At 33.7% G+C, this 12,945-nt stretch overlaps 1 protein-coding gene across 8 annotated transcripts; it reads right to left on the reverse strand.

Moving 5' to 3' along the window:
- Window positions 1-191: 191 nt before the first annotated feature.
- On the reverse strand, window positions 192-12,632 carry LOC107890536 (protein SEMI-ROLLED LEAF 2). 8 transcript variants are annotated; one of them, XM_016815016.2, is made up of 23 exons: window positions 12,516-12,632; window positions 12,289-12,357; window positions 11,854-11,914; window positions 11,015-11,089; window positions 10,427-10,529; window positions 9,453-9,567; window positions 8,778-8,906; window positions 8,460-8,546; window positions 7,777-7,824; window positions 7,238-7,365; window positions 6,943-7,139; window positions 6,559-6,848; window positions 6,279-6,428; window positions 5,830-6,195; window positions 5,597-5,746; window positions 4,624-4,699; window positions 3,702-3,829; window positions 3,408-3,599; window positions 2,628-2,756; window positions 2,440-2,550; window positions 1,727-1,927; window positions 784-919; window positions 192-688 (listed from the first exon to the last, which is right to left on the reverse strand). In XM_016815016.2, coding segments are annotated over exons 5-23 (2,655 nt in total). In that variant the 5' UTR covers window positions 10,429-10,529; window positions 11,015-11,089; window positions 11,854-11,914; window positions 12,289-12,357; window positions 12,516-12,632; the 3' UTR covers window positions 192-668. The 8 variants fall into 8 exon arrangements, with proteins under 8 accessions (XP_016670505.2, XP_016670504.2, XP_016670501.2 ...); XM_016815015.2 differs by having other exon boundaries at window positions 10,414-10,529; XM_016815012.2 differs by having other exon boundaries at window positions 10,414-10,529; window positions 11,854-12,019.
- Between the last annotated feature and the right edge of the window lie 313 nt (window positions 12,633-12,945).

The following is a 12,945-nucleotide window of genomic DNA, read 5'->3' on the forward strand; positions in this document are numbered from 1 at the left end:
TTATTATGAATTTGGCAATTTTGATTAAATTATAGATTAAAACCTGAGGAAAATTGCAAGACAAATCTATTTGTTTATTAATAAATATCTTCTGCAGCTAAAATTTTAGGTGTTCAAAATTACTCGCAAAAAAGAAGTTCCAATTCCACACTATATCGATCACACAATCGATATCATAAATTTCCCTTGCCTTCCTCATAAATGTTGTACGTTGTATAGAATCTAAAATTACACGATGATCCTTTCTGAAGAATATGTTGGAAAAAGGAAGAGAAAAACAAACATTGCTAAAACTACGAGTACTATTTCAATGCCCATCCTACAAGCCACGAAATCAGGTCTTCCATCTTGTCATGATGTGTAGAAATGCATAGAATGAGCTACCATAGTAACCAAAAACAAAAATTATATATACACATATACATACGTATGAAAATAATTGACAGTTGCCCAGGAATCGATAAAGAAAGCAAACTATAGATTCACTGATACGTAAATATACATATACATGTATACACATATTATTAGTGTATTTATTAGTATAAAACATATCGAACCTCTGTGGGATCCAGCTGCTTTCAAGCACTTGTTGTAAGGGCTCGACGGCGATCATCTGTATGCTTTTGAGCAGAAGGCAAACTGCTTCCTTAAATGAATTTGTTTCTTTGCTAATTGAAAACCCCACTATCTGAAATACAAGATGAGAACAATTCACCACAACTATTATTATTGGTTTCATAATATCATATAATAAAAAAAGCATACTATATATATATAATCAACCTGAGGATCCGGCTGCTTTCAGGAACTTGTCATAAGGGCTAGATGGCGGTAATCTGAAAGAATGTTGCATGTGTTCTTGTGAACAGAGGGCAATCTGTCCACTTATATGACCTTGAACGTTGTTAGACTCCGCTTTCTGAAATAGAGCAATTCCAAAGAAAACAACTATTACTGGTTTCATAATACCATTAAATTGATTAAAATCATGTTGTAATGCATGCCATTTTGTAACATATAATAACATTCACAAATATTCTCGTATCTGGAACTAGACTAGACAAGCACAACTGGAAAATGTCTATTTCAGGCACGTGGATCCTAATAAACAAACCCAATTCTAAATCAAGGATGTAAAAAATGTAATTAAAACATTTAAGTATTCTCTTTCTCGGGTTTAGGGTAAATATCAAATTACCACCAAAGTTTAATCAAGATACATATCACGTTAGTTGGTTCACATATAACTTTTTGGTGAAGGAACCACATTTAATGCAAGCATCATAGCAACAAAAAGAATATTGCTATTTTAAACTACAAAGGCACAGTTTGGCAGGTGCTTTTGCAATTTACATTTTTCCCCCAGAGGTAAGTGAAAAGCAAAAAACAGAAAATGAACTGAAAAACAAAGGACAAATAGCAAAAACCAAAAACACCATCCAAACAAAACCTAAGATATAAATGCTATATAGAAATTGGAAGACATTTTTGGAATTCAACTTTTAAAAGAAAATTGAACTTATAAAACAGTAGAAGAAGTTTACGGTTGTTATTGTTCTCTATTTTCTAATAATTAGTGCTGTTCTATTATGAAAGGCAATGATTACAGGTTATGGTTTTGCTTAGGAAAGAAAGTGAAAAGGATTAAATGATAATTAAAGGTTCCATTAAAAAAACTAGAGAGATTCTTACAGATGTTTATCATGCATATGCAGGCCAAACATACCTCACTTGGTAAATAGAGAATTTCATTTTCAATTTCCTCTGAGGTTGCACTGGCTTCCTGTTGATGCTTGAAGTGATGAAGTATTGACATCTTCTGCTGTTTACCCATTACACTAGCTTCACACTGACTCTTCATCTGGTCATAAGGAATCGGTGCTGGGGAAACCGAAAAGCTTACAACTTGCCGGGCTGTTTCCAGAGCCTATTGGTGCAACAAACAGTTATAGTGAGAAAAATTGAAAGCTAGATAAATCTCTGGAGACATAGGAAGGGGGAAGGGGGGTGGAGTAATGATGCATAAAGAATGTGAAAATAGAAAACTAGTTCTCCGAGTTGAACAGCCAGAAAGGCTTGAATAGTTCCTCGAACTTAATATCAATAATCTAATTCAGGTCATCTCCATTTACATTCCTAAACATCCACTGAAAACAGTTGGGGGGGGAGTCAATAGTGCATTCATACATTTATAGAATTTCAAGTTCCCAAGCAAATAGCATTAGGAAGGTTGGATAGAGTTTCAACAAAGCTAGACATATTGTCTGACAAACAGGTGCTTTTCCAAATATATTGCATGATAAGAGTTTCAAGCAGCACCAAGATCCAAATGGTCAATGGAAAAGAATAAACACATACCATCCTACTGTTTCCAACTTTGTTGAGAAATTCTAAATAAATAGAATAAATAAATATATTAAATAGAACCGCTCATCTTACTGAATCCAATAGCTCATTGGCACTTAAGACATCTAGTTTACTTATGGATAATGATGCTTTGCGACCTGACTGACTTCCATTGGCTTCATCTGTTACTGCAGCTAGAGGCATCTGAAAGTAAAACAATTAAGTTAACCACACAATATCGTAGTGTTGTAGAGAGTGAATGTGATCAGAACAAGATCTACCTCATCAAATGACTGAAACTCCATCTGCGCAAGAGGAGAACATGGTCTTGACAACGGAACACCTAATGAATATGCATCATCGGGTGAAAAGCCCTCAAGAAGCTGTTTCTTTATACTTGATAATTCATCCTGGAAGAACACAAGAGATAACAATAATCATTTTGCAAAAAAGCTCCCATAGATGCTAGTAATTCCTTTTGCATGAAAATGGAACAACTTAGTAACATGCAACAAATTATCATTTTATCATAGCTATTCAAGGGTGTTGATAATGTCATTATTACTCTTACAAGCAACATATCTAAAAATGGGGAGGGGAAGGAGCCGGGGCAATGATTCACTTATGACAAGCAAATTACTAGTTAAGAGTAGATTGACTCAATTTATCTGGTTCTTGTCTTTAGACCTTTTTTACTTATATTTCAACCAATGCAGTAGTTGCCACCACTCGAGTAACATTACTCCTGACTACGTTCTATACCATGATAATTGTTTCTAGTAGTTAACAGTAGCTCCTCAAGCAAAGATCTTTCACATGATATATTTTAAAGAAGAATCCCAATTTAATTAGTCTAAAGCACCTTTGGTTCAAAACTTCATTCCTTCAAGTAAAAAAAAGGCTCAACATTATTGCAACTGATAATGTTCTGAAAGCCAAAAGAACCACTCCTGCATTCAACCTCCAATTGTAAATACTAATCATTGTCAATAGAGCTAGGGAAGCTAGCACATCATAAACCTCAGAATAAAAGACTAATAATCAAGATACTGATGTATCACCTCTGATAATTTCTTAAATTTGGTCATGAAATGGGATATGACAGTCTCCTTCAAATGAAGGTCATCAAGCTTTATTGCCAATAGGGATTTTAATGCAGCATCTTCATCTTCTTTTGATCCATATTTTATATCAGATTCCACACATACAGCCAGAAGTCCAGCATCTTCAACTAATTTGAGATAAGGATCAATCTGTGAAAAGGGTGATAAACTCAAGTATAAGCTGAAGGCTCAGAAAACAATTGTGCCGTTACAATAAAAATGACCTCTATAGATCAAGGATAAGAAACTGACCGTTTTATCTGTCAGAGATGCTTTAACAACAGGAATTAGCTCTGGAAAATTGCCTGCCCTGGCTGAGAAAATAAGCATGTAGGATGCCAAGGTAAAGAGAGACCGTCTGCGAGATGGTTGCAAGCGTCCTTCAACATGCATGTAAGACACAAATGTTGGTAGAAGTTTTCACCAAATTTAACAACCCACAGAACTTGACCAATTCCTAACGTTAATTTGCATTTCAATTATTATTGTTTTTCCCTTGCTCCTAATATTGGAAAAAAAGGATATTCAGTGTAAATCACTGATGGTAGCGTTATTATGTGCATGATTTAATTATTCAGAAAAGGAGAGAAATTTTTTCAGAGGAACAGAAGGTAGCAAAGTTATGTAAATGTTATACCGCATGGCATGTTTGATGAAATAAGGCATAAAATTGGGGAAATGAAGTTTGACTTCAGTAAATTCTAAAAGATCGACTCAAATTAAATTCCTTATGAGGAGACCAGGTTGGTTTAGTGATACCATTTGAGCCAGTTGCATTAAATACCATTAAAGATATCAATTTCCCTTTATGTTGATTGTGAGAAACATTAAGAGAGCATTTGAGACCAAATCAGCTAGGATCTATAAGGTTAGGGACCTATAAGGAATATTCTTTGGCATGCGTTGCATGTGCATGCATGCTTGTATGAAAAGAAAAGGCATAAACTTTGCTTAGCCACAGTATCCTCTCCATTTGCAGCTTGAGATGGCTGAGCAAAATTAACATAGCATCTCTAAGAAAAAACAAGATCATGGAAATGTATGGTATAATCCAGTGCATGGAACTTCCAACTAACAAAATGGAGAGAAAGCATAGTCCTATTGCATGCATATGTGTCACACTATATTCACCCTGTAAGAAAAAAAAAATGACAAAATGATAGATGTAACATACCTTCTTGATCCAGAGAGATGCTCCGTAGGGAGAATGCCAACTGAAAACTCCGAGCTAGGGCCATGTGACCAGAGGTCTGTCATCAATTTATCAACACAGCAAGTTCAGAAAATAGCTACCAAAATTGGAAAAAGAGAAACTCTACTAGAGATCAAGATATGTCAAAAATTTTCCATAGACAAAAAGCAAATGATAAAGGAATCTTCTTTATTAGAAGATCTAGGACATCCTCTTAAAAACACAAGGTAAGACCCAAATTCCATCAAAGCTAGCCCAATGACAAATCAAAATTAGTGCTTGGAACAGAAAGGCAGACCCTAGCCACTTTGAGTTCCTAGATAATGGTACATGGTGCAGGTAAATAAAAAGAGGTGATGAAGGGGCAGTCAGCAATTTTCCACGTTCATGTAAAGCGTCATGGTGACAATTAAGAACTTCTAATAATAATTGTAAAGGATGTTTGGAATGTCAAATTAAGCAGAGACTCTCACTAAAATAAATAAGTTGTCCATTCTTCTATTTTGGGTTCTACCATAATTTTTTTTAGTACCAAAAGTACCAATCATTTGTCAATTTCACCATTCTACCCGTCATTAATACAGCATCACCAAAAACAAAATAAAATCAATCATTAGGTAACATCCTAAATGAATTTTCCCTTAGGCCACTTGTTAAAATTAGTTACACTTACAGTAATATTTTACAGGGTTTTGATAACAAGTGCCCTAAGGGCACTAATTAAGGTTACATATTAGGCAAGTTACAATCTTCAATCCAATGTAATTCATCACGTTAATTTAATGAAATCCTGTCATTGGAAATAGTAACTTACCCAATATGGTAACCTTAAAGAGTGCTCTTAGGTACTCAAGAGCAAAACCCTATCATAATAACCAACTATATTTCTTGAATCCTGTCCATTCACAAAGGAGACTAATATCTTGAAACAAAGGCATATAAAATCATGATTAACCTTGACTCGGGTAAACAATACTGCAATGCTATATGAACGAGCCATAGCCTCAAAATTTGCAGGGGTATTTTCAACAGAATTTGCCTGGACCCATATTGTTGAAAGCAGAAGACTCACTTGATGGCTACTTAATCGAAGGGAATTAAGCTCCTGAAAATTTAAAATATATAAGAATACTGAATAGCATCTCAATTGATAATAACACTAGAAATATATTGAAGGCTGTTTCACACCATTTTTCCATCACGCAGAAAATGCTCGAAGCTATATGAATGTCTATGAGACTGACGCATTATTGGATTTCTCACAGCCATATCTGATGCTTGGTTTCCATTTTCTTTTAATCTTTCATCAATGAATTCTACTTGGTCTTTACCTTTATCCTGGAAGGCAAAGCTCTGACTCCTTAGCTTCTTGGATGCACTAAGTGATAAGTCAGAACGAACAGCTTCAGGCGTTCTTTTATTTTGATCTGATGAAGATGAAAGCAAGGATGGCAAAAGCACAGCAGAAAAAATATCATGTGCCCCAACCCGTGTTTCATGGTCTGGATGGACCATTGTGAGGAGCAACTGGTGAAATAGAGCATCAGGGAAGGCCTGGAACATATTCTAATTTCAGAACTTAGATGCTCATACAAGATAAGAACAAATATAGCAGTATACTACACAAGAAAACTTGCCTTCTTGTGATATGATATGTTTGGGATAGAAGAGATAATATCTGCTGTTCGATGAACAGTAGAAATAGCCGATCTGGCAACAATACTGTTGCTCGAAATATTCTCTAGTACCACAGCCATTGCATCAAGAATTGGTCCCACCTCCCCAACCTGTTACATACATGCAGAAGAAGTTTCAACTAAATGGGTAAAATTTGAATAACAAGAAAAAGTAGCCTATGTAAGTATCTATAATCAGATTCGAGTAAAACTTGGATGTGAAAAAGAACATATTCCCAACCTTATTTGAGAGCTGTGAGATACACTTTTCTAGTCCCAACTGAAGATCAGTGTTATATTTATTATCACCCCCAGAACTTGATAATTCAGCTGAATTTTGTAGGCATCTTCTTAGATGCTTCATCAAGTCAGTTATTGTACCAATAGTTGCTACTGAGGGCAGAGATTTGGCATTTTGTGCAAGTTGAGTAATGACATCGACAATGTTAACTTGTATATGAGGTTGCTTGGCTACATTCTTATGCTCCAAGTGCTTCACCAAGATAGCCAATAATACGTGGGACTTCTCTCCTGGAATTAAGACATAATAACATTATATCTATAAAAGCGTCATTAGAAAAAGTATATATTTATGAAGGGTACCCATTGAAACTCCAAAAATAACCTGTTTCTTCCATTAGCAATTGCAAATACATTAGAACAGAAAAAACAATTCCATTCTCTTGAGACCAGTGATTTTCAGCATCAAAATTCTTAAGAACTGGTTCAAGAACACGTCGGATAGTTGTTGCTTCTTTTGCTAATCCGGCAATATTATGTAAGATAACCTTTGACCAGTAAGAAGGATTCTTGGAAGTATCCCTGTTAAATAGCCAATTGAAGTTAAGGATGATATTCGAACAAGAAATATATCCTAATGAATTGAATGCAGCGTGAAATATACTTGAAAAAAGCCTCACATGGTAGGATCAAAGTCAGAGGAATTCTCAATGATATCTGGGAAAGGCGAACCATTTTCATCCACTTTACTGCCATTGACAGGTGTCATTTTGGTATCCATGTAATTCTCCAAGGTAACTGATATGATCTATACAAGATGGAAAAAAAACAATTACAATGAAGAAAAGAGCCGGCTCCTACCGCACATCTGTTCTAATGTGTGCTTTAGTTTCAAATATGTTAAAGGAGATTCAAGAGGCTAAAAGCTGAAAGTACAAAATGGAGCTTTTATGAGGAGCTGACCCAGAGAAACCAATAGAGGTTAATCCAAAATTTGGATGGACAATGTATACTTAGTTATTTGTAACCATTCCAAAACTCTATTTCAATATTTTTAATGAAGCTCCAGCTAGGATAAAGAGACTTAAGAATTTCAGATTTTTAATGAAGTTATCTAGGACTACAGTATACTGCACAGTTAAACTGCATCAGATCAGAAATGAATCGAAATTTGAAAATAGAAATGTAGGAAAAGGCACAATAAGAAGTGAAAACTTACACTATCAAACTCCAATGATATATGAGACTGCTCGCCCATGAACCAGACCTAGGCACAAGAAGTGTATGAGTAGAAATTGAAGTGAAGGAAAACAAATACGGGTAGAAAAATAATAAGTGAGGAAAGAAGCATAGAAAACGAAACAATACTAATGAATAAAATATCTGAATAAAATGATCTTAAAAAGAAAAAAATCAACAAGAAAATTTCAGGAATTGGTCTCCTACTTTTCGGATTTGTAAAGACTTGTATGCAAATTGAACATATTAGAACATTAGGCTATTCATAGATTACTTAAAGCAGTAAGTTCAACCTAAAACACCTGATAACACTTTTGTAATGAATTTCAGATTTTCCCATCAGTTTATTCCTAAAACCCCAATATTCCCCTTCGCTCCACAAAAGCAAAGTGGCTTCTTTCAAATCTAGAAAGATCAGGGAAAAATAAGTTTAATTGTTAGAACTTTTGACTCATCGGAGTTTAATCTCAACCTAGTGTTACAAAACACAAACCCGCAAAAATCAAACCCATCAAAATATATTGTAGAAAGTTAGCCTCTCGGTTTGAAGGATGTCTTCTAACAAAGGGTTTTAACTTTTAATTGTTGCACAAAGTTAGAAGCAGAAGCTACTTGAAAATATTTAAACCAACCAGCTATATCATAATATTACTAGGCGCATACTGTTATAAATTGGTAGGCGGTAGTCACTGCCAATAACAAAACCAATAAATTCACTGGAAACAAGTCAAAATCAGCGGCGGAGGAAATCTGCAAAGAAGGAAAAGATTGGAAAGATATGCACACAACTCCAACAAGTATTACATACAAGAAATGGCGAGGAAAAAAGAAAACGAGTGACTGCTTGCACAAGCATCTCTTCCACAGAAGAAAAGCTATGGCTATTTATAAATGTTAGTTTGAGCTAATGTACCACAAGAATTTTTCTGGGAAGAAGAGTTTTTTTATCCAAAAATGATTCAAGATAAAAGAGAATAATACCATGGAAGCCAGCACTTTCAATCCAGCTGAACGTAAACGTAAAGCGCGGTCATCATCTCCATCCTCTTCAGCCAATTGACAAAGTTTAGGAATAAGGCCCTCTAATTGGAACATGTGTGTACTGTCCATCTAGTTTCAAATCCCATACAATTAGAATAACTCCACTTCTTACAAGCTAATACGTAAAAAGATTCTAGTTAGGTGGTGTTACTATTATCTCACATCTGTTAAGTATTGGGTTTCCTCTGGTCTTATATTAAAAGTTGAGCCTCTTCGCTTATTGCTAGTTGATTTTAGATTAGATCTCAACAATGCTGTCTATTGTCTGTCTGCAATTAAAGCCTACAACTGAATGGGTAGAGATCATGTCCATTACCTTTTTATTCATTATTTTCCAATAAACTAATCATCAAAACTTTCAAAAGTGTAGGACCCATCCATGAATTGTGGAATTATATATGTTAATGGTGATTAAACTTTTGTTGGATAGTAATGGATACAAAAGTAATGGAGGGGAGCCAGACTTCAACTAAATTGCTATGTAATAATTCTTCAAGAGGAGTTGTCTACTTCAACAACATAAAAGCAGAGACAGAAAGCATAAAGTTCAGAGGGCTACTTAATTACTATTACCCAGTGACACACATAATTGTACTACACCATACTACTACACACCTGACTATTTACAAACTCTGCAAGAGCATCACAACCTATAATTAGCATTTCATCCAGTCGGGTTTGCTCCAAAAGAGTCTGAATGATCCCTAATAAACTACTAGCAAAAAGTGCCCTGCAATAATAAAATACTCCTGAGTGTCATGTATGAAAATTATTGACACTAAAATACATTTACACTAAATGGAAAACTAGTAAACTAAAATAAATACGAAACAATGACTATAACCCTAAATACTAAAAACTTAAAAATTGAACATATGAAAATTGATCAAATTATTAGAATACTTCTCTAAATAATTTAATCCGTCAATAAGCATGATCTTTTCCTGCATCATGAACTTTTTCATTTCTTTTCTTTTTTCAAAACTTTAGTTAACTTTAAATAAATAACCCACAAAAGGTTTATTTAATATAACAAAGAAAAACCTTTTATGGAGGCATCTGCACAATAGTGCCATAACCTCACAACAAAAATATAAAAAGCATTAAATTATCAATTGTCGAGCAAATCTTACCTTTAAACATTAAAACCTGAAAACTAAAGGAGTAATTGTATACATCTTTACACTACCAAGGCTTACATAGATTTTATGGTACTTAAGAGATAATTGATCATTGTTAACTAATTCAATTTTCTTTCAATGCAACCAAACACAAAGGAAAACCTCAAATGATAACAGAGGAAGTTAATCAATTAGATTATAAATTGATAAGCAGCTATCTTATAATGTTTAATGCCTGCTAGAATTTGGTCCACCAACACAAGCCCCCCTTCATTAATGGTGAGACAATAACAAACAAAATATTATGCTCTAACATTATGTTATCTAAATTCAGTGGTGCATTCTTTGAAACTCCTCTACTAGATGCTCACACGAAAATGGAACTTGGCTAAAAAAATTGATTCTGCAAAATTTTTAAATCAATTCAATATATAAATTTCAACATACAAACTTACATCTGCTCCTTACATGTCGATAGCAGTTTTGTGTAAACGCACAATATGACTTTCACACAACCAAACTTCTCATTACGTAACCCCTTGAAACATCTTTGCTCTAGGTTACTTGTAATCTGTGCATACGGAAAGATATGAAAAACAAATCAAGGCGGTTCACTGAAGTTATATGTATTACAGGATAAGGTAAATTTACTCCAGGAAGCTTCTAAAAATTTGATTGCCTGAAGATTAATGCCAATCAATATCTTTAATCAGTTTTCAACATTTCTTGACAAAATTTACCAGCATTTCAGAAAATAATCATCTTAAAAACAAGATTTAAATCCTAAACTACAAGAAGACATCAAACCTAGTTAACTTTATTAAAAGTAGAAACTCCAATTATAGAAGAGAGTTAGACACCCACACTCTCATTAACAAGTTTCACATTTTCATTTAAATTAACAGAGTAAGCAGTTCCCAGAAGAACTGTGGAAATCAACACTGCAAACAGAAAATATGAAATATTTGAACACAGAGCCAACAAACTGGTGGAACCAAAAAGAAAATCCATATCAAATTCCACCAAAGGAAAAATGGAACAAAAGAAAAGCTATACCTTTGGTATTCGTAATGGATTCTTTCCAGCATATTCACAAAGCTTCCCAATTTTCCTATCATTCGGTACGGGTTCCTGTCAAAGGTAATTGAAAAAATGCTAAGCATTCCAAGCACAATTTTTTCTTCCTTTACTATTTCTCCCCCTTTTTTACCCAGGATCAGGGATAAGGTGGTACAGTAACCTTCAAAGAGGCCTAAAGACCTTGCAAGCATCATATGAATTCCCTAATTCCTAAATATCGGAAGAAACTAATAGCTATAAAGCCACTTCTTCGTCAACATTGGTTTCTTTAAATAAAATAAAATACCACAAACATTAGAAATTTATGCAGGCCAAACCAAAATAGCAGAAGCAGTAGCTCTGATAGACCTTACAGACAAGTTTATAGGTATCTAAACTTTCAAGATATGTTATCGATTACATGTATTGAAGTCGTCACTTGATACAAATAGGCATTATCATAACTGTATAACACTTGAATGAATTTAACACCATTTGTCATTAATCATTCAGTATAAGACAATGAACAGCTAAACTAAGACCCAAATTCGAAAACCAATTTTTACTCGAATAACCAAGCATTAACAAAAAACTAGTTGGAATTCCCAGAATTCAAGTAAAACCTTTCACCATCGGATATCGATTACATGTATTTAAGTCATTACTAGATACAAATAGACAATACCATAACCACAATGTACTTAACTGAATCTATCACCACTAATCACCAATCATTGAGTACAAATTTTCTCAAATAACCAAAGCATTACCAAACAACTAGTCAAAATTTCCAGAATTCAAGTAAAATATGACAGAATATGAGCTAAAAAGAATACCTGATTACGGGGGAAAATGTCAGATAGTAACTTCTTGTATCTTTTAACAGGCTGTCTTGACCTGGCACGCAACGAAGGGCAGAAGAAACAGAGGTTACCGCAGACAGGCAAAACCCGTCTTGACATTACCCCCATTTTCTCAACGGGGATTCAAATAAACACTTATCTGAAAAATCCAAATTGACAATAAAAATTAAACTAAAAATTCATACCAATAATTGAAAAACCTAAACAAAATTTGCCAATTTACTCATTTGATCATTAAGAGTCAAATTCAGAACAACACCAAAAGAAAATTAACTGAATTTCTACCACAATGTCCTTATATCCAAGGTAGAATTTATGGTTCATCAAACTTTTTAAAAAAATAAAATAAAAATAGAGATTAGAAGCAAGGAATGAAAGCAAAATTACAGAAAATTGAGAAAAACACACCAATTCAATTGGTCGAAACGCCTAATTACCAAGAGGAACTAGCCCGTGGGATCCGCATTAGCTTGAAAGCTGATGAGCAATTAAGAAACAGTTCAACTAAATAATTCCAGAAATTAAAAAAAAAAATCGAATTCATTCTACTTTTTAAAGAATAATAAAAACAATTAAATAAATTTGTCATCAAATTAAATTAAAATAATTTAAATTCGAATTGAAATTCATTTTACCTCAAGAAATTGCCAGTTGAGGGAAGAGAAGAGGCTTCTCAGGTTTCCCCACTAGGCCCAAACTATGATTTTTATTATTATAAAAATAATTTCATTTTAGATAATTTTAAAATTTTTGATTATCACTGTGTTAAATTAAAAGAACTATGAGGATAAAGTTACGGACCCCGTTGGTATTCGATAAGTAAGGACGTCCACGTGTAATTTTCTCATTCACTAGATCGTGTCTAGTATCTCTATAAGAACAATATAAACTGAATAATTAAACAAAATTGCACTACGGTTCCGAAAATTAAGAAATTGTTTTTTTCTTTGTTTTGAATTACCCCTAAAATCTTATTTAATATAATATGTTACTACAAAATAACAATAATTATAATATGGGATAAATCCCAAATTTATTCATAAACTTTGATTCAATATACAATTT

This window comes from Gossypium hirsutum, chromosome D09, assembly GCF_007990345.1.
Source record: "Gossypium hirsutum isolate 1008001.06 chromosome D09, Gossypium_hirsutum_v2.1, whole genome shotgun sequence".
Classification (NCBI taxonomy): Eukaryota; Viridiplantae; Streptophyta; class Magnoliopsida; order Malvales; family Malvaceae; genus Gossypium; species Gossypium hirsutum.